This window comes from Rattus norvegicus, chromosome 8 (genome assembly GCF_036323735.1).
Source record: "Rattus norvegicus strain BN/NHsdMcwi chromosome 8, GRCr8, whole genome shotgun sequence".
In the NCBI taxonomy this organism is placed as follows: Eukaryota; Metazoa; Chordata; class Mammalia; order Rodentia; family Muridae; genus Rattus; species Rattus norvegicus.
The window spans coordinates 107,957,623-107,984,583 of NC_086026.1; the positions used below are offsets into that span (position 1 = coordinate 107,957,623).

Sequence of the window (26,961 nt, forward strand, 5' to 3'; positions counted from 1 at the left end):
TCCTTGTGCTCATGGGTCAAACCACTTACTGGAACATAACACTGAATAATAGAAGTTTTTGAATGGTTCATCTTCATTGATTTTTAGGACATCAAACACGCTTGATAAATGGATGGAGAGTGCATGGACCAATATCTTATTGATCAGTTCACTGACGCTTTTATTTAGCTTGAAGTCTTGAAAAGAAGAATTGCTAATAGTTCACAGGACCACTGGTAATCAAAGTCCTTCTGTCCTTCCAGCTCCAGGAGATACCGAGAGTTAGGGCTTACCATTGCAGAAAGACCCACCCAGATCTCACCCCAAGCAAGCAGCACTCATCTTCCTGTGTTTGCATGCTCCCGGCTTCCACCCTGTAGGCAAACGGGAAAGTGAGGTGGTCCCTAAACCCTCAGAGACAGTAGATAAATGGATCCCACCAGGTCAGGCATTCCTTGGGTCTGGCAGAAGGGACCAGGGCAGGGCATAAAAGTTTCCACTGGGTACAATTGCCAAGCACTCCCTGGAGAGTTAAGGAACACCCCTACGGAAAGTGGTTGTTCGGACTGAAGCTTTCAGCTCCTGCTTTCTCTAGACTTCAGAATAATGGAAGGGAAGGAACCACTGAGAACCAGAGCGATGTCATACCCGGGTCCCTGGGGGAAATGAGAATTTGTGACCTTGCTGTCCTGCTCTGCCTTCCGGAATACAAGTAGATAAGGTGCCAGATACATAAAAGGCTGAGACAAGGCCCAACACTGCCTGTAGTCAACGAATTCCCAGGTCCCCTTTCTCCTGTGACCAGCGGACAAATCCAATAGACTTTCTGATCCCCACAGAGAGCACGCGCAGTAAGGTTAAAGTCACAGGGGCATTGCCTCAGAGGAGAGGTGTCTTCCCGGAGACCCTGAGGAGCATCCAGCACAGAGCCCTCTTCATTCTGAAGGACATATAACATCTTCCTTCTGAGGGAAGGAGGGAGCTGGGAAGACCTCAAAGATGCAACACTTGCCTAGGATGTGTGAGTCACAACAAAACGCAATGTGGAAGGAGGAAGAAAAAAGCAAAGTAGATTGGGGAGGAACGGGGCAGGTCTGGGCAAGTCTGCCCTGGCAAAGGAAGCCTCCCTAGGCCAGATTTCAGTGCTGTGAAGGCTTCACGTAGACCTGGGCCTTTTGTTGAGCTCACTCTCAGCTGGCTGACTGATCTCAGATTCAACCTTCCACCGAAAGCCACATTTGCCTTTCTTTCTTTGCTCTCCAGGAAGCTCCTTGCCTGTTAGTAATGGCTGGTAACTTTTTCTAGGCTCGAGTCACCTGAGGGATTCCATCAAGGCAAGTAGGTACAAAATGGGATGCTCACAGGGGTGGTCAGAGTTAGAGGGAGGGTGGACTAGGATTGGACTTTGGAAATTAGGGCTCTGTTACTGCTTCTGAGGTACATGATCTTCCTGGAACGTGTGAATGGCTGAGTGCTTAAGTGGCCACTGTTTTTCTCACTCACTGTCCCTTACTTTTCCTCCTGGTTCACCTCTGTCAGAGACACGAACCCGTGGAAGCTCTGGTTTCTTGGAAGGTTGATGATGAACCAGGCCCTTGCCAGCAGCTTGGGCTGTAGCCCCACCTCACTGCTGCTATCCTGGATGGACACTTACTAGATGCCAGGAACCCTTCTCAGAGCCTTGGGCTCTTTTTCGCTACTTAAATGTTTTAAATGACAGGACTTGGGAGATGGCTCAGTAGATGATACTGTCTCCAGTACATAAGTATGAGGACCTGAATTGGATTCCCAGGAGCCATTCTTGAAAAACCAGGCATTGCAACACATCTGTCACCCCTGTGCTGGAGGTGTTGTGGGTCACCTGGGCCAAAGCAACAAGCCTTGGGCCAGTGAGAGACCCTATGTCCACAACCCAGATGGGTAGGGTTGGAAAGACGGCTTAGGGGTTAAGAGCATTGGCTGCTGTTGCAGAGGACCCAGCTTCAATGGGGGTGGCTCCCAACCATCTGTGACTCTAGTTCCAGAGGGTCTGATACCCTTTCTCGCCTCCACAGGCATCTTGCATACAACTCATGCACAGGCAAGCATTCAGACAAAATACATAGGCACATAAAATTGAATTCTAATTAAAAAAAAAAAACAAAAGTAAGAAGAGTGGTCCCCGAAGAGGGATTATGTCCAAGGTCATCTGTCATCTTCTGGCCTCTACACACAAGAGCATACACACACACACACACACACACACACACACACACACACACACACACACTCATGAATATGTACCCACTCTCTGTCTCATTGTCTTTGTCTCTGTCTGTCTGTCTGTCTTACAATGACCAAAGAATAAATGCAAAACTCAAGGTAGATAAGTGTTCAGAGGTCAAAGCCAGGAAGTGATGCTTTGTTCAATTTTTGTTATACCATAATTTTCACTTGTGGTCCTGGGGCAGTGGCAGTGGCCCCCCAGGGACTTTGTAGAAATACAGGTTGCTGGGCCTTACCCTGGACTCATTAAGGGAGGAGCTTAGCATCCTGCATTCTGCTGTGCCCTCCAGATGACTTGGAGGCTGGCCAGAGCTCAAGAACCGTGACTCCAGAGGAGCCTCGTCAATTCTCAGGAGAATCTTTAAACATCTGTGAACCCATTTCGGGCCCCTTAATCACGACCATGGTGCACCACTCCGGCTCACTTCTCACAAGGCTGTTCCAGAGGGAGACAGCAGAATGAGCTCTGGAGCCAAGGCTGAGAAAGGGGAAAGCTGCACCATGAAGACAAAGATGCCAAGCCTTCTGTACCATCCTAGGCATCCAGCAGTTGTCCATAGACGATAATAAAACGCCAGTGTTTTGTAGACAGCGTTGGTTACCTGTGCTGTATCACAAGGCATCTTAGTTGCCAACGTTATAAAGGTAATAGTCTGAACAGCTGACTAGACACACAGATCGGATCATGATACAAGACAATGGGATCTTATGTAGAGGAGATAAGGCCAAGCCACATACGACAAACAAGGTAGGCAGGGCTCCTTTATTGAAACCTCAACTTAAGCCGGCCAAGTTGAGCTGAAAGGAGCCAACACTGACCAGAAATACCCAGGTAATTCACTTCAATAAGGAAGTCCTTGACAAGCTTTCAGTGCCTTTTCTAGGATGGGATAAAGTTTGGTAATGGGCATGATTTCAACAGTTGCCTTTTCGTTCTGCTCAACCATTCTGACACCGAGGTTTGCAGGCTGACAGGTGGAAACCCGATGCAGGAACTACTGGGTCCTTCCTGTTGCTGGCATCGCCACCCGACATAAATATACTGGTCTCATGGTTTGATTTGGACTTTGTCCTGAAGCTGATGGGCTGACGTGTGTGTGTGTGTGTGTGTGTGTGTGTGTGTGTGTGTGTGTGTGTGTGTGTGTGTGTGTGTGTGTGTTTATATTTGAGTGATTGGCAACCTGGGCTTAGAACTTGTTTAAGAATATTTTCCCTCATTGTGGGAGGGTCCCACTCCATTGTCAGATTCTAGCAGGGCTGTTGAAAAGCCTAAAGCCAATCCCGCTGCTTTGCTGTTCTTTTGTAGATCATCTGTTGTTTTCTATCTGCTTAGGTTTACTTTTTTCCCCCCGAGTTTTCACCAGGTTATCTTCTGTGTTAGTACTGTCTTGCTTTCTCTTGCTATGATAAGACAGTCTGACCGAATGCAACTTGAGGAAGTTTATTTGGCTTACACATCCCCATTGCAGCTCATCAATGAGGGAAGTCGGGGCAAAACTCAAGGCAGGAAGCTCGAGGTAGGAGCTGAAGCAGAGAACATGGAGGAACATTGCTCACTGGCTTGCTCTCCCTGGCTTGCTCAGCCTGCTTTCTTATACAACCTACCTGGTCATGGGTGGCACCATCCACAGAAGACCGGGCCCCCCCCCATCAATAATTTATCAAGAAAATGCCCCCCATATTTGTCCACAGGATAATCTGTTGGAGGCAAGTATTTCTCAATTGAGGTTCCTATCCAGGATTGTGTCAAATTGGCAAAAACTAAGCAGTGTATGTAACCTCTGCACAAAGTTCTCAGTCCTTCCATTTTACAGATATTCTCTTTGGCTGTATTTAATAAACTATTCAGATCATCTATTGCCCTTTTAATTCTAGCAACTCTATATTTTAAATTTTTTTCTGTATTTTATATTAACACGTGTGCCTCAGTGCAGGTATGTGTAGACCCTAGCAGCCATACTTTTGATCTCTGAATTACTAACAATATTTTTTGAGGCAGAATCTCACTGTGTAGCCCTGACTAACCGGGAACTTGCTAGTAGAACAGGTTGGCCTGGAACTCATAGATATCCACCTGCCTCTTCCTTCAGAGTGCTGGGATTGAAGGCATGTACCATCACACCTGACTGTAATCCTGTTTTTTTTTAAATATCACTTTATGCCTTTTGAAGTTTTGGAGTGATTTTTGAATTGCCTTATTGATTTTCAATCTGTTTTCTAATTGCTATCTGAAACTCCTGGAAATCTGTGAACTTCCGGGGGTGTTTGTTCTTGGCAATTAGCTTCACAATGTTTTCTGGTCATGAAACTATTTTTGACATGTCTTTACCACCAAGAACTCTGTCTGTCCTGGATTGAAATGCGTGTTCCCACTAGCGACCCTCCCACACTAGATCCTTCAGAATAGCCCGGAAATCTAAATTCAAAGTCTAAATCCAGGCCAAGGTGGAGGACTTCTTTCAACCCATGCAGAGTCTGAGCTGAAGACACAGGATTTCTCGTCTCGTCATATTTTGACTCATGCAACTTCACTGAAGCACTGGCCCCTCAAGAGATTGGGTTTCCTGTACATTTCCCTCTCTTGTCTTTCATCAGCACCCACACCTCCTTCTCCCCATGCCCATTACATGCAGGCTTCCAGCTCACCACAATTAACCGACCTTCTTGTCTCCAGCCCCTCCCCTGCAACCAGGCCAACTTTCCTTATATTCATGCATGCAAGACCTGTGGTGTTTGGGGGTCGGGGGACTGTTTTAAAATGCTCAAATCTGAATGTGGAGGGCAAACAATGAATCCCCAAAGGTCCTTTGTGTCCCACTCTGCTGTCACAGGTCACAGGTCACAGGTCACAGGTCACAGTTCATTTTCCTGTCTCTGTCTTTTTTTTTTTTTTTTTAAAGATTTATTTATTTTATTTATATGAGTACACCGTAGCTGTCTTCAGACACACCAGAAGAGGGCATCAGACCCCATTACAGATGGTTGTGAGCCACCATGTGGTTGCTGGGAATTGAACTCAGGACCTCTGGAAGAGCAGTCAGTGCTCTTAACCCTGGAGCCATCTCTCCAGCCCCTGTCTCTGTCTTTTACAAGTCACCATTGCGCTTATCGTTTAACTTCCCTGAGCCTTGCTGATCTGTAGAGTTGTGTGTGTGTGTGTGTGTGTGTGTGTGTGTGTGTGTGTGTGTGTGTAGGGGAGTCTGTTAAATATAACCCATAGAGCTTTTGTGATCTGAGACAAAATGAACTTGAAGTGTGGCTCAGCAGAGAAGACAGCTCCACAGATGTGAGATCCATCATTGGCTTCATTAGCCAAGCCAGTGCTGGTTATGTGGTGGGCAGGCCTGGTTCTGCAGTCCTGCAGAATGTGTGGGGCAAATACTGAGTGTTTGTTTTCCTTTGGAACTGTATAGAATGTTCTGTGTGGGGCCAGGGTCTCTGTGGGAGTCCAGTCAGCCTAAAATGAGCTGCTCCGAGGCACTGTGTCACGGAGATCACTGGGACACACGTACCTGGCAACAGCAGGACTTTGTGCCTGGACTGCCTACAGACCTGTTGAACTTTGCAAAGGCAAGGGCAATTCCTTTGAGTTGGGCTTATGACCTTTGACTCTGTTATCTTTATACACCTGGTCCACTAAGCTATAAAAGCAGTAACGTTTAACACAGTCTCCCCGCAGCTTGTTCCTTCACGGTCACCAAACGTCCGCATCAAACCAGAGGCCGCCATCATGACGAAGGACCAGAATGGAACCTGGGAAATGGAGAGTAATGAGAACTTTGAAGGCTACATGAAGGCCCTAGGTAAGAGGTGAAGGGGATTGGGAGACAAGGAGGACAGCAGACTGGTCCTCGAGGAGGTGCTAGTGTGGGGCTTACCAGAGCTGTATGCAAACCCTCCCTCCAGGGTTATACAGTGCAAAGTCACCTAAGTCCTGGGAACTCTCTGAGGTCGTTTTCCTACCCAGAAATAATAAATGTGATGAGGTTAGAATGTCCTTTGCACAGTGCGTGCATGACAGAAAACACACACTGAACAGACGATGCATATACATGTGCACATGTGTTCACACACAGTACATGCACACTCACACACACCAGGACTGGTATAGTGTACCCCGAGAGGACAACAGAGTCACTCTCCTGCCTCGCCATCACCATCTTAGATAACCAGTTGAGTCAGACATCACTACCAATGACTCCTGCTTGAGTTTTCCTCAGCCTTGACACAGGAAACACTGAAGGACCACCCATCCAATTCTCTACCTAGAGACATTCGGGCTCTCAGAGGCTGAGAGGGTCTTTTGTCACAGGACTTAACTCACCCACGGCCTATCCACGTTCCACACTGGGCTCCAGGCCAAGGCCTACTAATCTGTTTGTGTCCCAAGTCAGTGACAGGACAGATCTGTAGGTCTCTCCTGGTGTTGGCAGAAACATGTAGTCCTGTCCACCCGTGGGCTGTACTTGGAAGAAGATAGAGTGAGTCGACACAGGGGACCTCCAAATAATGGCAACCACCAGGCACTGGGCAAGGAGCTTAGCTACTAAACTCCTGCCACCAACAGCACCCTGGTCTCCCTTTCTACCTTGAAATTCCTCACATACAGAGTTACACCCCTGCATGCTGGGGAGCCATACACGTATGAGAGAAATGACTGCATATGGCAGCAGAGTCCCAGTGATTTGGATCTAATGATGACACTTGTCTCTAAGAACGGGCTTGTGTGGCCTTCCTCTGCAACTAAAGAAAGACAGGCAAGGCTGGGCTATGGTGGCTCGCACCTTTAATCCCAGTACATGGGAGGCAGAGGCAGGGAGGTGTCTGAGTTTGAGGCCAGCCTGGTCTACATAGTAAGTTCCAAGACAGCCAGAGCAATGTACAGAGACTTTGTTTAAAAAAAAAAAAGCCTACCTTTTTAAAGAGAAAGAAAGACAGGCCAAAATCCTCTTTTTAGGGATCTGTCTAGTAGGGTTAAGCTACCTAATCAATTTGGAATGGAGTGTAGCAGGACCTAGGCAAGAAGGAAATATTCCTGTTGCACTCCTGTATAGTGGCATGAGTGGCTAATGGAAATGGGGTTCTGGGCTTATAGACATAATCAATTAGGGCATAGTTCAGAAGCATAATTTTAAACATTATCGTATAGACGAGGTGAGCAAGCCCAGAGTAATTACAGCCCGTGCCATCCCCAAGACGTCCTCTGTGACATGGGATAAGGCTCTTGACATTTCAGGGTCACGCTTTCCCCATCTACCAAATAGGGACAGCGACACCTGTATTGTGGTTTCTCTACTGGTTCTGGGTACGTCTGTGAGTTTGAACAACTGAAACTCTTACCACACAAGCTATTTAGAAGCACTGTGGTTTCATAAGTGTGTTTCATAGACAAGCCAGAAACAGAGATGATTATCAGAAATTATTATTGGGCATATATAGATTATTATGCCTTTTGCTGTTTGCTTAAATGATATCAATTCCAGGGCCAGCAAGATGGTCCAGCGAGTAAAAATCTCTTGGCACACGAGCCCCGGGACCTGACTTTAACCCCTGAAACCCATAATGGAAGGAAAAACACCAACTCAAAAGCTGTCACCCGACTTCCACATGCATGCCATAGCATGTGCATGCCACCAAACCTCCCCCCTACACACCACCCACGTACATCCACACAATGATAATACTTCATAAAAAAAATTCCTAGTTGACTTTAGAGATAGTTCTGCTTTAGTACCTGGCCCCTTGGATAGACTCCTAAAGTCCAACGCCTCGGTCTGAAGGTGGAAAGCACTCCCGTCCTCCACTGAGGCTACACTTTGATCTCTCTCTATCTCTGGCTTCCCCTTTTACACAAGCTTGCACCTCAACGGGCATAAGGGACTTACAGGTTGTGACTGGCTGGGACGTTTAGATACTTCTGGGTTGACGTTCCTAATCCTTAGCCTCCGTTGCTTGCCGTCTCTTGGGGCTTTAGTCATAATGTGCAATCTAACGTCAGGTTAGACCGATCTCACTCTAATGAGCAGACTGATTGAAGACTTCATAGCAGGTCCCTGCTTTGTAGAGGGGCATCTGGTACTTTGTGGTCTGAGCTACCACATGAGCTAGCTCTAGCTAAACACAGAATGTGGGTGTCTTTGTGACTGCTTTGCCCAGATGCTCTGTCTCAAGGGTCGTAAGGACTTGCCCTGCTTTGATGACAGCACAACACCGTGCACATAAATACCTTATGCAGACTCACTTTCCCAGCACGGAGGCAAGACACCTGATTTCCTTCAGCTACCCATGGGTGGGGCAGGGCTGGCAGTGATCGCTGTCTTCAACAGACTCAGCCAAAAGCAGATGAGGAGTGGCTGCCCCCGCCAGTCTAACCTGCCAGGAGCAGCTCCACTGATCTGTTTAATTTCTGCCACACCCAACCGAAAGGCAAGGTTGCTTTCCCAAGTCTGGGAAATCAATGAGGCTTGTCTTCGGTGCCCTTTTGTGCACTTGGCATTTGGGGTGAGCATTGCAGAGAGCTTTGCAAATCCCCAGATGTGTAAATACTATCAGGTGTGACATTGTTCTCTGCCTAGGAACCACCGCTTTCCAGGACCTCGACTCTGTCCATCAATAAGGAAATTGGCTTTCTCTGGGGGGCCTGGTTCTTTGTGCCGTAGGAAGGGACACTGTTGAGAGGCTGCTCCTAGCGGCACCCTGGCTTTGTTAATAGCCCAGTGGCTCACTCGATAACACTCTCCTCCACATTTGACTCAGGTACTAGTCTCAGCAGAATGACATGTCACAGCAACCTTTGAGTTTACCTCAAATTATCAAAGTCATTAAGAGCTCAAGGGTGAGTGTCCAGAATGATTCAGTGGTGACTCCTCTCCTGCCTTGGGCACTCCAAGGCTTTGCTAGATTCTCTCTGACCCTGAAGAAAGCAGCTTGAAAACCTTATCACTCAAAGACTCTCTCATGCCCTAAGGTCCTCCTTTAGCCAGAAACCGAGGAGTGGAAGAGATCTCTTCAGTTCCAAAGAAGGGCCAGGTAGAGCTATAAAAAGAGGATTCTGAGCAGAGTCCATCAACTCTGCCCAAGGTAGAGGCTTACCTACCCGCCACACTGAGGCATTGGCAGCTGCTTATAGAAGCAGGGAATGTACCATCTGTGGTAGGACCTGCGCTGCTCTGTTCTTGAGATCGGGCGGGTGCAGACCACCAAGATTGTCTCATCCAAATGTTGTTACTTTGTAAAAGAAAAAGTGATTCGAAGTACATATAGTCATCTAAGTACAGTCATCTTTAGCTATGTCTCATTGGTCTAGGGTTGAGTAGATCTCTCTTGTGGTCCTTGCTTAAGAGCTCTCATCCAGCACAAGGGGATAGTGAGTGAGGCTGGAGCCTTCTTGAAGCCATTTCCACTCCAGCTAGGGAATGCTGCCTGGTGGCTGAGACCTCACTTAGCTTTGGCTGAGGACATCTATATGGTTGGTCTCTTTATATGGTATGGGGATTTTTACAGCATGTGGCTATGTCCAGAGAGGGGAGGCAGAGGGGTATGGCCTTTGTGACCCATTGTCAGAGACCACTAGGTATTTCTTTCACTGTATTCTGTTGGCCCAAGCGTTACATTCCCTTTCTCCATTCATGGGGAAGCACCAGAGACCCCACTCCTCTGAGAGAAGAATGTTAAAGCCACAGTGTAAGACAGATAGGATCAGACGCCACTATTTTAAAAATATTCAGTCTGTCATAGAGGGGACACCAGATAATCTTAGACCCTGGCCAATAAATGTCCACAGTTACTAAGTGGAAAGCAGAGCCAAGAAAGTCCCAGTAGAAGGGAGCAGTGAAGACGTCCCAAGTTCTTCAGGACAGGATGGTGGCGGAAGTGAAGGAATCCAAGCAGAGATGGGGCTGGGCCTGGCCATGGTCACGTGCAGAGTCACAGTCATGGGATACCAGAGCTGAAGGGGAAGGAGAGAAGGGAGCCTAAGACACAGGAGGACGTTTAGCACTGTGTACCACGAGTGAACTTCATCCTCCAAGGACAAAGGACTGCCTCCAGGGCAGGAGGATGCGAGGCCACCGCACTAACTCAGGCAGCCACTTACTGACTCCAATGACACGGAATCGGAAGGGTGGTGGAATGGCCATGGAAGATGGGAAAAATGGCCAAGAAGGGTGGGCATGGGGATAGCCAGAGCAGTGGGGAGAGACTCGACATGGAGACTGGGTAGCAAAGACTGGGAGGAAGCAGTCCTGAAAACAGACAATCGTCTTATAACCTTGTCGCTAGAGATGGTGACAGGGTGCATCCTAAAATTATCTGGGCAGGGTCAGATTTTGATGATCTTTTATTCTATACATTGCCCCTGTTTGGGAAAGAAAATCTTATCTTAGTTCCTATAAGATGGTAAAAAGATGTAAAAAGACACCTTTGCTGTTGTTGTCGTTGTTGTTGTTGTTGTTGTTCATTTAAAGCAATATACGCAGAGTTTAAAAAAAAAAAAACCAGCCTGTTAGGTTTCTAGTAAGCTCAGCACCAGAAAAGGGGTATCCCTAGAGACAGAAATCAGACCCTGCTGAATGCTCTCAGTCAAAAAATGTTTCCTGAACATCTGCAACGTGCAAAATCCTGTTCTAGCTTTTGTTTTGCATTTGGTTTTTCTTCCTGCTCTGTTGTACTTGTGAGGTGCCGGGTAACAAACCCAAAAGCTCCCAGTGGCCCGTCAGTGGTAATCGGGGGCACACGTTATTTTCATACCGCAATGAGCACCTTGCTAGAGTCTTATATTCTTTATTTCATCTTAACTAACTCAGGTGTAACAACACATTGGGAACTCTTCCGGTCACTGGGGATGGAATGGTTACTAAGAGGATGGTCCCTGGTGGATACCCTGGTGGAATCCATCTCCTGGCTGGTGGGAGGAAGACAGGGGTACTGACAGAGAACACCAGACACCGTGTGAGATGACTTTAGGTGATGCGCGTGTTTTAAAGAAAACAGAAAAGAACAGTGTGTGAAGTGGGACGAAGGTCAAGGAAGATGACTTTTTAAAGAGTTGACAGTGCTTAAGGTCAGAGCTTGAAGCTCAGCTGTGTCCCTGAAGCCAGGGATGGTAAGTGCAAAAGGTTTGTGTGTGTCCAAGAAGGTACACGACAGGAGGGCTGGAGTGTGGCAGTATGCAGACAGTTGGAAGATTAGAGAAGAGGCTGAGGGTGGAGAGATAGGCAGAGGTTAGACCAAGAATTCTGTTATTCCTATTTTGGCTTCATATACTCACTACACATCCGAGCTTTTCATAGATATGGATATGTAAGACCTGGAGCCTGGAGCTGGGCCTGAGGATAGAAGGGATATTGTCTACTTGGTAAAATGAGGAATTAGAATTGGAGAGATAGGGGAATTTCCTAGGGACACATGTGACTTGGAGATGGCAGGGCACAGACAGCAACCCAACTTGGCTCTTCTAATAACATGTTAGCCCTTTCTTATTGTCCTGAACAGGGCAGGGTGCCAGGCGGTGGTGGGAGAGGACTTTACTCTGAGCAGAGCTTGTTGGAATAATGGGAATATCCAAAGTAGAGAGACAGCATCTTCAGAAGCACTGTAAGAGGGTTACTCAGGGTCCCTGACTGACACTCCGTCAGTGTCTGATGGCCTAAGAACGAGGTCATTGTGCATAGCTCTGGATTTCTGCCAATGACAAGCCAATGACATCATTCAAATCACCAGAGTCTTAATTGCCCTACATGACACCCGGTTGGCCTTTGAGATGGAAAAGTACTGAGGCAGAAAGGCCAGGGGACAATGATGCATGCTTCCCCTCCTCTGGTCTCACTTTCACGTGCTGGATGGACACTTGTATCCCTGACCTCTATCCCATTGGAGAACATTGGACTAAGGGTGCAGAGTGCAAGCCCAGAGTCACCAGCCTGCCTGCAATACCCAGGGAGGAATGAAGGAAGAGACAGGCAGGGGCCGGTCTAATTCCCTTCTGAACTCTGAACGTGTCCTCTGGAGGAGAAAATGGTATGGAAAAAAGAGAAAATTGCTCTTCCACCCGACTTCCCCTTATTGCCTGGAAGTGCCGATGATTTGAGAATTAAGGAGTCCAGGTTCAAAGCCCATTGAGGCTGCACTTTGAGCAGCTCTCGGATTTCCCGTGATGGATTCTTGGGCATCTCCGCTCTTTAATTTACAAAGTGCACCTGCCCTTTTAGCTTGCAACTTTAGCTTTCTTCGCAAGCACATTACCAGGCGTTTTAATGTTGGGTGGCCCGCTCGTATTTCAGCTTTATGGCCCGCATTGTTCAAAAGGCAGTTATGAAAAGTATGCTTAATAAAGTCGCTTTGCTGTTGTTGATTTGTTCTTCCACAGCAGCAGGCATAAGCCGTGTGTAGTGCTCAGAAATAGCTTGTCTCTGGACCCTTCCTTCTGAGGTAGAAATTCACTTCACTTGGCTATAAATCAGGCTCAGGGGTACCTTTAATACAGAAAAACAGATAAAATAAACTTGATAACCCTAGTGTTAAAATATCATATCCGAAAACAGTTTCCTCTGCAGAGTTCAAAGAGAAAGTACTTGTGTGTGTGTGTGTGTGTGTGTGTGTGTGTGTGTGTGTGTGTGTGTGCACATTTATGTTCTATAGCTACGTTTAAACCCTTTGGATTAGAAATATCTAACAAGAAATCCACCAGCAGACTATTTGACTGCCTTCCCCAGGGTGGAGCAGAGGTGACATGATTAACTGGCTTGTGCAAACGCTAAAGGGTGGCCAAGAGGCCAAGTCATTTTTCAATCTGGAGGCGAAGCCGTGCTTGTCTCCATTTGCATAGGGGCCCTAATAGCACTCTCCCAGCCCTTGTCAGGAAGATTGACTCGGCTGCCGTTTCCAGGACACACCCGTTCCCTCAGCAACTGGCCGATTCCACCCCCATCCCCTTTTCTAGGCAACTCTGGACAAGCAGCAATTTTTTTTTTTTTTTTTTTTTGCTGCGATCCACTCTTCTAGGCAGCCCAGGACAAGCAGTAATTTTTCCTGGGGAGCCTTAGCCATGAATGACGAACTGGCTACATTTATAGGGACACTGTGAAGCCAGGTGAGGCTGAGTCCCACCATCTAAATCCTCTGGGCTGCGATTTCTACCTCCACAGAGTGAATGTAGATTTGCTCGCTAAAGAAGAGTTTGTTCTCCACAATTTCCCCACAATTTCCATTCTTCTGTAGTAGTTTGCCTGGGGCACTCCCCTTTCCTTCATTTGAGTAACAGCATCCTTTTCTTACATCCTAATGATGACTGCTGGAGCTCTGTGAGTACAACCAGGGCTTCAGCGTGGAGGGCTTGAGCAAAAGCCACTGACCAAGCAAACTAGAGAGAGGAAGGTGGCCCAACCAGGAAAATGTCCCACCAGGCAGGATAAAGGACCCCATGGCAGCTACAGCTATAGGATCTGGTATGGTAGGGTTATATAAATACACTCTGAAACATTTGCTCTGGGCTAAGCTGCTCTGGTCCCTGGGTCACCTAAACAGACAAGGACAACAAAGGAGGCCCGTGTGCAATGAATACATGCAAGCACTTGGGTACCTTGTACAGCCTTTCCCATCAAGCTCATGAACTCCTCGGTACGAAACGAGCTTTTCCATCCTCATTTATTTTCTCAGGAGAAAACTGAGGCTCCAAAAGGGAAAAAAGCTTTTGTAAGGTCACATAGCTGGGAAATTGGGACTGATCCGCCCCTTGCCCTCACTCTTTTGTGCCAGTCTTTCTAAACTGTGGTGTGCACAAAGTGAGTGGGAAAGATTTACACTTCTAATGGGATTTCTTGTTCCACGGCTACTCCTGCTACTGACTGCTGCTGCTGTTGCTGCTGGTGGTGGTCCAGGGTCCTGGCTTTAGTGACCACTGTCCCAGACCACACTCCTCCATTAACAAATCCGTATTCTCTGAGCATCTACCATGAGCATAGACCTAAGGCTGGTTCTGGTGGGGGACACATAGAGCAAAACTAGCAGGCAGGGGGTGGGGGGTAGAATAATCAAACCCATGATAGAGCCCTGTGTAAGACAACTAACTCTTGCTTCTATGTATGTATGTATGTAAAGAAAGGTGGCGTATCCAGTCCTGAGCGCTTTGCCTTGTTAAAGAAATGAATGAGTCTGGCTGCACACATCATAACCTTCCCTACTCCCTCTGCCAACAGATATTGATTTTGCCACCCGCAAGATTGCAGTGCGTCTGACTCAGACGAAGATCATCGTTCAAGACGGTGATAACTTCAAGACAAAAACCAACAGCACGTTCCGCAACTATGACCTAGATTTCACAGTGGGGGTGGAGTTTGACGAACACACAAAGGGTCTGGATGGCCGGAACGTCAAGGTACGTGTGGGTGGGCAGGTTTTCACTGCCTGTTCCTGCGGAGGCTGGATTTCTAGCTTCACATGTGCAACAAGCCCAGGAAGGCTCAGGTAGGGCTCAGGTAAGCAGGACCAGAATGGACTTAGTGAGGTTGGTAATGAGTAATTAATGAAGGGCAAAGTAAGAAGAGGCAGGAAAGGGAGGCAGGAGAGGCCTCAGATCATGTGAGACATTAAGATTACATGGCTGAGTGAGCAGCTGAAAGAGGGCAAGACAGGATGTCCTGGAAATGAATAACTACAGAGCTCACCCAAGCAGATTACCCAGGTATAAAGAGGCAGCCATGCTCAGCCAGCTCTGGCCAAGAAAGGATCAGGCCTCCTGGTACTTGCTTGGTTGTTTGGTTTGTGGTTTTTTTGTTTTGTTTTGTTTTGTTTTGTTTTGTTTTGTTTGACTTTTTAAAGGCGTTCCCAAGAATTCAGGTGTTTTGACATGTAACACTCAACTTTCAGAGGATCCAGTTGGCCAAATCTCCTTTTAGAAAATCATGGTGCAGATGAAATAAGGATAAAACTCTGTAGACCCAGGAAAGTCAGTAATCCAGTCTCTGTGCCTTGTTGTGACTTCTGTCCTAACTCCCAGGCCATTATCTAGAAAACCTTGCAGGAGGTTCAGGCCAGCGTCCAGCACTGGAAATGCAGTAACCCCCTTAGCCAAGCTCTTGCCTCCCTTAGGTCCCATTACCCATGCAGTCCAAAAGCAGAAAGTGGGAAAGTCCAGAAATCAACAACCCCTGAGGGTTAAAGTGTACGTCATAGTAGCATGATGCAGTCTCCCTTGCCTGCCCTATCCTGCCCACGATGTTAGTCATTTCTTTCTCCAGCCTCTCTACCCCATGTACATCACCCGCCCACCAGTCACTTGGTCGCCATGTTAGCTCCATGGAATACATAGGGTTCGATTCTACCCGAGATTACACTGAGGCTCTTGGAACACGCACATCATTGATGTGAGGGGGCTATGTATTTTCACTGGTCAACCCTGAAAGCACACACACAAAAAAACAACTCTCACCAGAAGGTGAAGGGTTCTCTCTAAGCCTTGAGTCTAAAAGGTAGTAGGCCTTTACCCAGATAAAACGGAAGCTGCCAAGCATCAAGCAAATGTGGGGTAAGAGACGTAGAGGCAACAGTAGCTCCTCTGTGCTGCTGTGTGAATCACTGCCCAGCAGACTACTCCTCACACTCCCTGTTCCAGTCTTTGGTTGTCCAAATCAAACTATACCTAGTCAAGACCCTCCAAACAGGAAGTAGGGAGATTTCATCTCAGTCCTATTTAAATACTCTCCTTCCTCAGCCTTGGCATTATAGCTCTGGGGCTTATACAGAAAAGCTGGAAGGGCAGCCATTGGCTACACTGCTCATGCCCACATAGTTTATACAAGGCTGGACATTCACAGCGTCCTCTGTGCCAACTTGGTTACCAGGCTCCTAGACAGAAAAGAATGGAGCTCAATACACCATCTCTGGCAAATGAGCCCTCATCTCCAGCAAAGGCCGAGCCCCTTGGGATGACACAGTGAGTGAAACGGGATCTGCCACCCTTCTCTGGCCGTTCACCACAGCTGCCTCTTCCCAGGGGAAGCCACTGTCTTATTCTTCCAGGAGCTCTTCCCAAGTCTCAGATCTTCCCAAAGGGAGGGACTCAGTTTTGGTTCCTTTCCTGGGCTGGAAGTATTAGCAATTGGCTAGCAGGAGTCTTTTCTCTCTACCAAGACAGAGACCATGGAGAGTGGAGAGGCTCTTCAAGTGCCCTTCTCTGGCTGATTTTACTTCCCTTAGTGTTTGGCTATAGCAAATGGCAACTGTAGGCAGGTAGGACCAGCAGTAAGTGTTTCCCTCTAATGTCATTGACCATGTACAGGTCTCAGGAATGGGGACCCTTAGCCAATAGGTGTTAGAGCCGCCCTGTAGGTTAGAAGTCCGGATTTCTTAACCCTTAACACTGACCGAAGTTAGAGCCTTTAGCCCAAGACTTTGAGATCCTTGTCTCTAAAGACTTGATAGACTCTGAAAATCTGGTGTCCAGGGTGAGAGTTTCTAACATGTGGCTCTATCCAGTTTTTTCTTGTTTGTTTGTTTGTTTTTGTTTTTTAATCTTCCTTACATTTCAGCTCTCCAATGAGCCTGCTTAGAGAGCCAGAGAAAGGGGTGCCATGACCAATCACAGTCTTGACACTTTAGCTCCAGTCACTCTGCTAGGATACCAGGGGAGGTGGGAACTTTGCAGGTTCCCTGAGACGTCACCAAAGCCTGGGATAGCACAAGGTCTGGTACCAACTGTTTCCAACGAGCTTGGTTAAAGACAAACCTTTGGGAACCGGAGAAGTTAGGTGTTATCATCAAGACATTCATGGAGTGTTCAAATCAGGACCCTTCCCAAGGCATTGGTGGAATGTTTGAGGCGGCCGGTGCTGTCATAAGGGCAGCTCAGCTGGCTGTTGGATGGACAGACCTTTTGTCTGAAGGAGTGAGGGCAGCAGCAAGGGAGATTCCAACAAGTGCTAATTTGGGAATCAAATTAACCAATCCTCCAACATCTTTACTTATTCTCTCTGTCTTTTTCTGTCTGTCTGTCTGTCTGTCTCTCTCTCTCTCTCTCTCTTTCTCTTTCACACACACACATACACACACACTTAACACCAGAAGTGTGCTTACCATAAAAGTTAATCATTAATTAGTAGTGATTTAAATGTATTCTAGTACTGCTTAACACCTTTCCCATGCTCCAAGGAGTAGCCAGTCCCTCTTATCTGCCTCAGGAGGAAACACTGTTATTCTGTGGAGAGAAGGGCACATCTTTCAGTCAGTCAAAATTAGATTCAATGCTTTTTGTTTAATAATAATAATAATAATAATAATAATAATAATAATAATAGAGTTGAAAAAAAGGGATGGAGCAAAAAGTATTTTGGAGATTGTCCACCAGAGCCTTCCTGAAGTAAAAAGCCCCAAGAAGGCCCATTAGGACTTGCTGTGGGCCTCGCTGTGGGGCTGCAGGTGGTGGGTCCACAAGTCTTTTCTGAACTGTGGCCAGAAAGCCAATTCATCAGACTCCAGGACTAATGGGAAAATCCGCCTCTGAAGGTTTGCATCTCTCCACGGTTCCAGGCTAATCAGTTCTTGATTTGTTTCCCTGCTCCTTGCAGTGTGAGGCGAGGCTTCTTGAAAGCTAAGCCTCTCCTCTCTGACTTGTTCTTTAGCAACGGGGTTGAGGGGTTGAGAGAATTTCCTCTTCCTGAAACAAGTCACGTCCCGCTGGCCTTTCCTGGTTCTGACAAATTGTACTTGTCAACACCTAGCCCCACCCCACCCCCACCCTACCTCTGACCTCCACCCTGTCCATCCTCCCTCCTCTCTAAGATCATCACTTTGCATCACTGCAGGGAGAAAGGATCCTTTTACCCATGACTTGTCTATTTGCCTGCAACAGAAAGCCAGGGATAGCAATCAATCTCTCTCTCTCTCTCTCTCTCTCTCTCTCTCTCTCTCTCTCTCTCTCTCACACACACACACACACACACACACACACACACAAAACTGAGATATACTTGACTAGAGACTGAGCAAAAGTCTAGTCCCGTGAGAATTACAACTCAAAACAGGTGCCCTCTGGACTATCTACTGCCTGTAACAGGAATAGGACCCTTTAAGGAGTGCATGAGCCCCACCCCTCCACACAGACAGTGAGTGCACACACCTGTGCACAGATTTGCAGGTTCATGTGCTTTGTGTGCGGCACACTCTCGTCCCCTAGGGCTCCACTTCTCAACTCTCATCATTCTCAGAACCTTCAAGAGAAGTTGACATTCACTAGAGGAAGGTGTGGTTGCAGCAGGAGCCCCGAAGGGCCCAGTTCTGCACCAGTCCAGAGCAGGATTATAAAAACACATCAGAGATAAGGCTGACTCTGAGGACTCAGAGTTCCCCTCTTCCCTTCTGATCACCATATGTTTTCCCCACTTCTTACCCCGACTTGTTTTTAAGAGAGTTAAAAGCCCCTTATCAAAAATACAAAAACAAGGATGGAGGTGTGGCTCACTGGTGTACCACTTGCTTAGCACAATGTTCCAGGTTCAATCTTCAGAGCTTAAAAAATACACTTATATTTCCATGTAAGACATAGAGAAGTAAGTGAAAGGCTTCGGAGACACTCAGCATAGGTACCTGAGTGTGCATCCCAAGAACCCACATAGAAAGCCAGGCACACCAGCACACATCTGTAATCCCAGTACTGGAAGGTAGAAACCAAAGGATCTCCGAGGCTTGCTGGCCCAGACAGTACAGGCAAATCAGTGAGCTCCAGGCCTTGTGAGAGACCCTTTCTCAAAAAGTACGCTAGAGAGCAATTGAGAAAGGCATCCACCATTTATCTCTAACTTCCATGTGCACACACACGTTCACTCACATGTACTGGCACACACATGCAAACATACTAACATGTATGTGCATACATCAGCGAAAGAGAAATAATTGATATCCACATAACGAAACGTAGATCACATAACCATCAGGACGAATGAAGTGCTGATTCCTAGCACCGTGTAAATAAACCTGGAAAACATGCTAAGCGTCAGAGCTACACGCAAAAGACCGTGTATTATATGAAGACTCATGACAGACAAGTGCATACGGGGTGGAGGACAGAAGAAGCAGTACTGAGGCTAGTAGGTACAAGGCGAGGAAATGTTCTAGATACATTAGTGAAGGTGACCACACAACCTTGTGAATAGGCAAAGAAAGCTAAAGTGTCACCTTCCAAACTGCAGAATTGCAGACTTCAGCAGAATGAATTTTATGATTTTACAGTTTGCAATACACACACACACACACACACACACACACACACACACACACACACACACATACACCTTTCAAAGGTGATTGGACTTGAAGTGACCAGTGGGGCGTGGGGAAAACAGCCAGAAACAGAGCAAATAGCACCAAGAGACTTTGGAGGCTCCTCCTATGGACGGTTGAGGAAAACTGCCTTACGAGCATTACAATAGGAGTGGCTGCACAGGTCAATAGATCCCTTCCGTGCCTAGAATTTAGAGGAAGTGATTCAGATTCATAGAAAAGTGAGAGAACAAAGAATAACTTTGCACCCTTTACTAAGTGTTACCTGTTGTGGGTACAGGAGAGGTGGTTCAGCAGTTGAGAACTTTAACTCCTCTAGAAGAGGACACAGGCTCAGTTCTCAGCACCTGTGTCAGGTAGCTTGCAACCATCTGTAGCTCCACTTTCAAGAAATCTGACGTCCTCTGCCTCCACAGGCATCTGCATGTGCTCGGTACATGTAAATTCATGTAAACGTATACACATGATAATAATTTTTTAAAATGAGTTGCATATTATTAATGTTTGTCCCTTGTGTTTTTATCATGTTCCCAGGCGCTCACTTGCTCGCTCTCTCTCTCTCCTCTCTCTCTCTCTCTCTCTCTCTCTCTCTCTCTCTCTCTTGCACACACACACGCACACACATGCACACACAGACATTTGCACTGAACAATCTGACACGACTTCCAAATGATTTTACTTCTGAAGAATTAAGATATTAGTTCTCTTCCAAGGTTCATGACTTCACTATCCCTGTGTGGCTGGCTTGTCTTCCAGTATTACGCATGAACTGTTCTCTTGTTGAGTGGCCTGAAGTCTAATTTGAGAGCTGTTAGCTACTGTCAAAGTGCGTGTGACACTACTGCACTCTTAGGACTATCACTCCATGATGGTTGTTGTGGATCATAGATGCCATAACTGGGTAAGACTATTGGTCACTTCCCTCCTTTGGAAGCTTGCATGGCACCTTTGGGTACCATGAAAGCTTGTCCAGGCAACCAAGGGATGCTGAGAGCAGGGGAATAGTCTTCCTCAAGGAAGAGGACACCCACTGGTTACCCAGTGGTCAGCCCTGAAAACATAAAAGTAATATTATATAGACTGAGCAGGCTATATTCATATACTTATACCACACACACAGACACACACACACACACACGCACACGCACACACGCCAGCAGCAGCAGCAGCAGCAACAACAACAATTATAAGAAAAGGAGGCCATGAATTTGAAGAGGGGTGTATGAGAAGGGTTTTGGAAGGTGGAAAGAAGAGAGAAATGATATAATTATAATCTCAGAAACATTTTTTAAAGAAATAGGGTAGTCTTTTATAGGTCCGTGGTTGAGCTATTGACTCACAGATTGAACACTGAGCCGGCACCTGTATCTCATTTGACATAAAGAGCCTTTTTGAGAGACGCTGACTTCGGAAGTGTGAGAGGCAAAGTCACAGTAGGGCTCCACCCCCTGCCTCCATTCTACCTAAACCTGCCCATTTCTAAACCCTGTCCATTTTCCCACTCAAAAGTTATAGCTTTCTTAGCTGCAGGATCTTTCAAAAACAGTTTGAGTCTGTTTTTAAAACTTTTTCAGACACAGGGGTGAGGTCAGCAACTAAAAGCTGGGCATGATGGCAAATGCTGTAACCCCAGCACTCTGAAAAGCTAAGACAAAGACACAGCTGGTTCCAAGCCAGCATGCATGATATAGTGAGAAGGAGGAGGAGGAGGAAGGGGAGGGAAAAGAAGAGGAGGGGTGGAGGAGGGGAAGGGGGGAACACAATTAAATTAATAAGAAATGTGAGTTTGGAGTTGGTTCCTTTAACCATTCTTGTAGTTCCGCTTCTCACTGTCTCATGTAGGAGTGAGCCCACAATCTTGTAACCATTACAGTGATTCATTGATAACCAATTTACTTTTGGGTCAGAATAACTTTGGGTCTTGCTGCCCAATGTGAGTTATTAAAGTGAAATATTAGGACAGGCCCCCTTGCACTAGCATTTTCCTCCTTTCTGTACTCTGCGAATTTTGCTAAGTTCCTACTGCCTGCCAAGCCTGTGTCAGTGAGACAGGTGCCATGCTGAGTTGGAGCCCCCTTCCTGTCCTCCGGGATCTCAGCCTCATGCAGAAGATAGACAAATAAACAGATAGTGTCCATTGCATGCCCCCCCCCTTGCAGGTCATGTGAGCCCTCTGCTGGGACCCTCCTCTAAGGCAGGAGTGGGTGGGCTTCCCTCAAGACGCTGCCTCAGAGAAACTGTCTACCACAGACAGTGGTCACTACCAACCACTGTGCTTAGTGTTATAGCAGCCACCAATAGCCACAGCCACCAACAGCCTCTCCGTTCCTGAGCTCTGCCTGTGATTGGCGGTATCAGTGCAGTCAGCATGCACTGGGCTTTCCGGTACAATTCAGTATGGGAGGAAAGAGAAGAGAAGATTAAGAAGAAGACAAGAGTCCTTATCTATCTACTAGGGAAGCAATGGGGTCTAAGACAATGAGGAGAAATAGCAGATGCATTTTGCAAGCACTTCTTCCTCCCAGAGGAGCCAGGAGACCTATGACTTGAACTTCTCTAAGTCCTTCAGAGATAGAAGGTTTCAGATGCCCTTGAAAGAGAAAGAGACAGAGACATTTTTTTTTAAAGAAAGCTCAGAAATTTTTTTAACTTTATTTACATTGGTATTTTTGTCTTTGCCCTTATGTATGCTTGTGTATGGGTGTCAGATCTCTTGGAAAGAGTTGCAGACAGTTGTAAGATGCCATGTGGGTGCTGGGATTTGAAGTCAGGTCCTTTGGAAGAGCAACAGTGCTTTTAACCACTGAGCTAGGACTCCAGCCCAAGCACAGAATATTTGATTTTAAGATTAGATTTTGGGATGGTGACTGCATGGATAGCTACAGTTTTTTTTTTTCAACAGTAAACAGTGGAATGTTCTTTGCACCATGGTGGCCTAGCTCAGTCACTTCACAGGGATAATAACCGCTCTGGATTTCTTTTACTTCCTTGCAAACGACAGGGACTTAGCAAAAGAATACATACACATCCTCACCTGGTCCCCTTGCCTTATGCACACTGCTCAGCGTCTCGCGTTTGCAAGCATTTAAACAACTGGCCCTGGTTGTACTCTCCCTGTGGCTGTGCAGCAGGGAAGCATCGCACCATATTTAACCAGCCACCCACTGACAGACTTTATGAAGCTTCCAGTCCTTTGCTGTAATGAACAGTTCTGTGATGTGTTGAGGAGGAATGGGGAGGAATAACACTGTGCGTAAATCATATATTATGGTCAAGGTCAAATATTATTTTAGGAATAGGCAGGTTTAACAATCTGTAGAAAACAGGTTTGCATAATGTACAAGGAGAAGGGAAAAAAAGCCCTACAAGTCATTTTATCATCAGTTGGGTTTACAAGACGTAGAGAAGAAGCAAGTGTCAGGTCCTTGGCCTAATTTTGTCCAGAGAGGCACCAGGTGGTTTGTGCACACAAGGAAAAAAAGAAAAGCAACCCAGCTGTGGGAAGCTCACAGGAAGTAAGACACAGACACGGCGTGGAGTGGCAAAAATATCAGCAGGCGCAGTGAGGCTGATCTAGATGCCGAGGTATTAAGAGGGAAACAGTGGTGTCTAGGGAGTCGTATGTGCACAGGGCCTTGCAGCCTCCTGGGTACTGGCAGGCCTGCGACTTCTCCATCCATTGGCCAGCTCGGTTGGGCTGGAATGAAGGATGGCATTCATGAGTTCTGCTTCCTGCAGACAAGCAGGTTCTGGGTGACAGGACCTACTTAGAACCGCACGAGCAGCTCCTAAGTTAAGTAGGGAACCTTCCCACATTTATTTTCACAGACAGTAGACAGGGCCTGAGGTGTAAGCCCTGCAGGAAAATTCCCAGGGTAGAAATTTTAGGTCAAAGAACATATTAAGCATCATCAGAGATGATAATCCCAGCAGCTGGGAGGCAGAGACAGCAAGGTCAGGAGTTCAAGGTCATTTTCAGCACACAGTGAGTTCAGGACTAGCCAGGGCTGTGTGAGACGCTGTCTTAAAACACACACACACACACACACACACACACACACACACACACACACACACACACAAACATAGAGAGAGAGAGAGAGAGAGAGAGAGAGAGAGAGAGAGAGAGAGAGAGACTCAAAACTAAGAGCATATGAAATAGGGACTTTACAAATAATAAATTAAAAATTATTTAAAATGAGTAATGAAAGCAAAACCACAAGCAAAACTATGTAACTATGTGCAATTCTGTATTTTGAAAGGTAATATAAAGGTTTCTCTTCTCACCACCCCTGAGCTGGGTGCACAGCCCTCCCCTCGGTTACTGAATCTTTGATCTTTGACTGTATGACTAATTGGATCTGAGAAGCAGTCTTATCAGCATCCCCGCTGCTCTTTAGGAAGTAGAATATCTCTTCTTATGTTTAAGACCCATTGACTACAAGAGCTCCCCCTGTAAGCCCTTGGTTCACATGCTTGGTTGGCATGGACTATTAGGTTAATGATCTTTTTATTGATTTACAGAGGCCCTTTCTATATAAGGACATCGAGTCTTTACTGATAGGCTACAGCTCTTTTCCCTGTTGGTTATTTGTCTGTTGACTTTGAGGTATTTTCCCTTCCAGAAATTCCCCATTGTTAATAGTTGAATTCATCATCTTGCCTTCACTAGCTCTCGAAGTGCTATTTTTACCATATCATAAAATAGTTGAGTCAAATTCCTTAAAAGCAAATACAGCCAGCCAGGAGAAACCAGCTTGGCTGGAATGGAGGGTACATGAGGAATGGAGACTGTAAGGTCCGTGGGATCATGGACACAGGATTCTGTCTCATGGGATGGGAGGAGCCTGGCAGAGTTCTCAGGACTTGGAGCTGCAGATCGTTTGATCTCCCAAGACCATCTGTCTGATTTGCTTGACATCTGTCTTTGCAGACCCTAGTCACCTGGGAAGGAAACACCCTGGTGTGCGTGCAGAAAGGGGAGAAGGAGAATCGTGGCTGGAAGCAGTGGGTCGAGGGAGACAAGCTGTACCTGGTAAGCCCTGGGGTCTGTACAGCACTCACCTGGCCAGGCGGTTTGACAAGAAAAATGGCCCTGAGCTCCAGCCAAATGCATTTGGTCATATAGTCAGAAAGCCATTGCCATCTGGCTCAGGGGACTCTAGGAAGAAATCTATACGGCTGTTTCTGTGAATAGCGCAATTAAAAAGAAAGTTTAAAATGCTGAGTTAGGAAAGCAAGATCCAAGGAGAAATGAAGAGAGCCTGCTAAGGAGCAGCCAGGGAGAAAGGTGAGCACTGGAATTAAGCCGCCTGGAGGAGAACAGGACCAGGCAATCTGTCAGTTACTGGGGGGTCGGGGGAGGCTGACAGCATGGGGAGGGGGGCGTTGGCCTCTCACCCTAAGGCATGGCAGACCTGATCCCACTCCTGTGAGGCTGACTTGTTACTAGAATAGAACAGAAGGGACAATAGCTGACATCCGTCAATAAACTATCACTTCCCAGACAGCTTTATTTTTCATTCTTCAATCTTCACAGCAATTTATGGGCCCCACAATGGACTAGTGAGAGAAGGTTCACTCTTTCAAACAGCCGGCTACTCATTTGCTAAATGAATGGCTTATTCAGCAAACACATCCTCATACATTCACTCACTCACTCACTTTTCATTCATTCATTCATTCATTCATTCATTCATTCGTGGAGTCAGGCAAGTACCCAGCTCTAAGGTCAACATGAAAGTCACCAAGATGCCCCTCAGATCTGAGCTAACTTGCCCGAGATCTTTACTCCTGTCAGCTGATGACGTGCATGTCATCCCCAGCGTTTTGCACTGGCAGCTTCCCCTACCTGCTGTGGCCTGGATGATGGATTTGTTTTTCTAATTATAAGGCCATTCCCAACAGTACTTGCGGCTGAGAACAGAGTCAATGTTGGCTGAATGGGCATGGCGGCCTTCCTCAGGCTCACTCAGCCTTCTCCTTCAGGGTTCAGTGAAACACAGATAAGACCTGGAGTTCTCTCCACCTTGGTGAAAAGTGTGACCCCATCAGCTACCACATAGGCAGACCGGGGGAGCCCTCCTGAAGCTAGTCCTAGTGTTGGGCCACTGCTCCCTAATACATCGACATGCTATCCTTTCCTTCCTCTTGGCTTCGTCACCTTTGAATAAATTAGCCAGTGTCGCTTTAATCACAAGAGTGGGAGCGATCCAGCCCGAGAGGGTCATTACTCTGCATTTTTCATTTTTAGAGTTGTTCAGGCTCGATTTGAGTGTCAAAATCAAATTACTGCTACCCTGCAGGGCATGGCAGGTGATCGAGTCTGTGAGGGACACTTTGTCCAGAACAGCTAAATGTCCTCCTTTTCATTCTAGCCCCACCCACCTGCCAGAGAGTAAGAGGGCCGGGTGCTGGGCAATAAGAAGTCTGGGTGGGCACTCACACACTTTCTGATTTGCAGGAGCTGACCTGCGGTGACCAGGTGTGTCGACAAGTGTTCAAAAAGAAGTGATGGGCCCAGGGGAAGCCTGGAACATGTGTAGAGTTCTCTGCCATTCTGAAAAGCAGCATTGGGACTCCCTGGTTCCTGACAGAGCCCCCCTTGCATCACCTGCCTGGGTTTGAAACAGGGTGTGTTAAAGGAACCTACCCCCTCCCCCTTAGAACCTATTATTAAATAAAAAAACAAAACATCCTCTCGGCCTTTGAAATGGTTTCCGTCATTAATTCCTAGCTGTCCATCTCACCTACAGGCAGATGGCTGCTGCCTGCCACACTTACATTCTTGTTCTCATCTCGTTTGTTTCTTAGTCTCTGGTAAGTTTGTTGGTGGTATTAGGAATGTCTTCTAGACAACACTGCTGACTCATGAACATCTCCCCTGGGAGACATTCCTATGGAGAGATGCGCATCCCTTCTCCAACAGACTATATTACAATTCATCTGCCTTCTGATTTGCTCTCTGTCCTGAGCAGACTGAATAGAACTGCCCCTACCCACCCCCAGCCGAGTCCCAGCAGTCTACACTGTCAGCAGCTCTTAGTTCTCAGCCCCCTTGCCCCATGCTGTGAAGCCCGTTACAGGTTACCAAACACCAACCCATTCATGCCTTCTCACCACTACCCACTCAGGATGCTACAGGCTATGCCCTAGGAAGTCTGAGTTTCAGTTCTGCCTCACCACTGTTTGGCTAAAGGACCAGATACATCACTTTCCCCTCCTGCCCTGGTGTTCTCTCTTTGGTAAGAGGAGAAGACACTAGGTCACTGTGACAAGTGAGTCAGCACACACTACCTGCTTGGTGTGGAGCCCTGCCCCTGGAGTGAGGACTCGGTCCCTTCAGACCTGATGTTTGTGCTAAGTTACTGCCTGAGGAGTAACAGATGAGCAGAGAAGCCATAGCCATAGTTCAGTTCCTCCGTAGCTTCTCAGTACTATCAGAAT

At 46.9% G+C, this 26,961-nt stretch overlaps 1 protein-coding gene across 3 annotated transcripts; it reads left to right on the forward strand.

The window, feature by feature from the left end:
• Positions 1 to 1,047: 1,047 nt before the first annotated feature.
• Positions 1,048 to 26,228, forward strand: Rbp2 (retinol binding protein 2). 3 transcript variants are annotated; one of them, XM_006243607.3, is made up of 5 exons: positions 1,048 to 1,317; positions 5,913 to 6,047; positions 14,439 to 14,617; positions 24,449 to 24,550; positions 25,979 to 26,212. In XM_006243607.3, exons 2-5 carry the CDS (start codon positions 5,975 to 5,977, stop codon positions 26,027 to 26,029), a joined length of 405 nt encoding a protein of 134 aa, XP_006243669.1. In that variant the 5' UTR covers positions 1,048 to 1,317; positions 5,913 to 5,974; the 3' UTR covers positions 26,030 to 26,212.
• Positions 26,229 to 26,961: the final 733 nt, after the last annotated feature.

Coding starts and splice junctions, on each gene's coding strand:
- Rbp2 (XM_006243607.3), top strand. CDS start 5,975: ATGACGAAGGACCAGAATGGAACCTGGGAAATGGAGAGTAATGAGAAC. Junction 14,618..24,448: donor TGGATGGCCGGAACGTCAAG/GTACGTGTGGGT, acceptor CTGTCTTTGCAG/ACCCTAGTCACCTGGGAAGG. Junction 24,551..25,978: donor AGGGAGACAAGCTGTACCTG/GTAAGCCCTGGG, acceptor TCTGATTTGCAG/GAGCTGACCTGCGGTGACCA.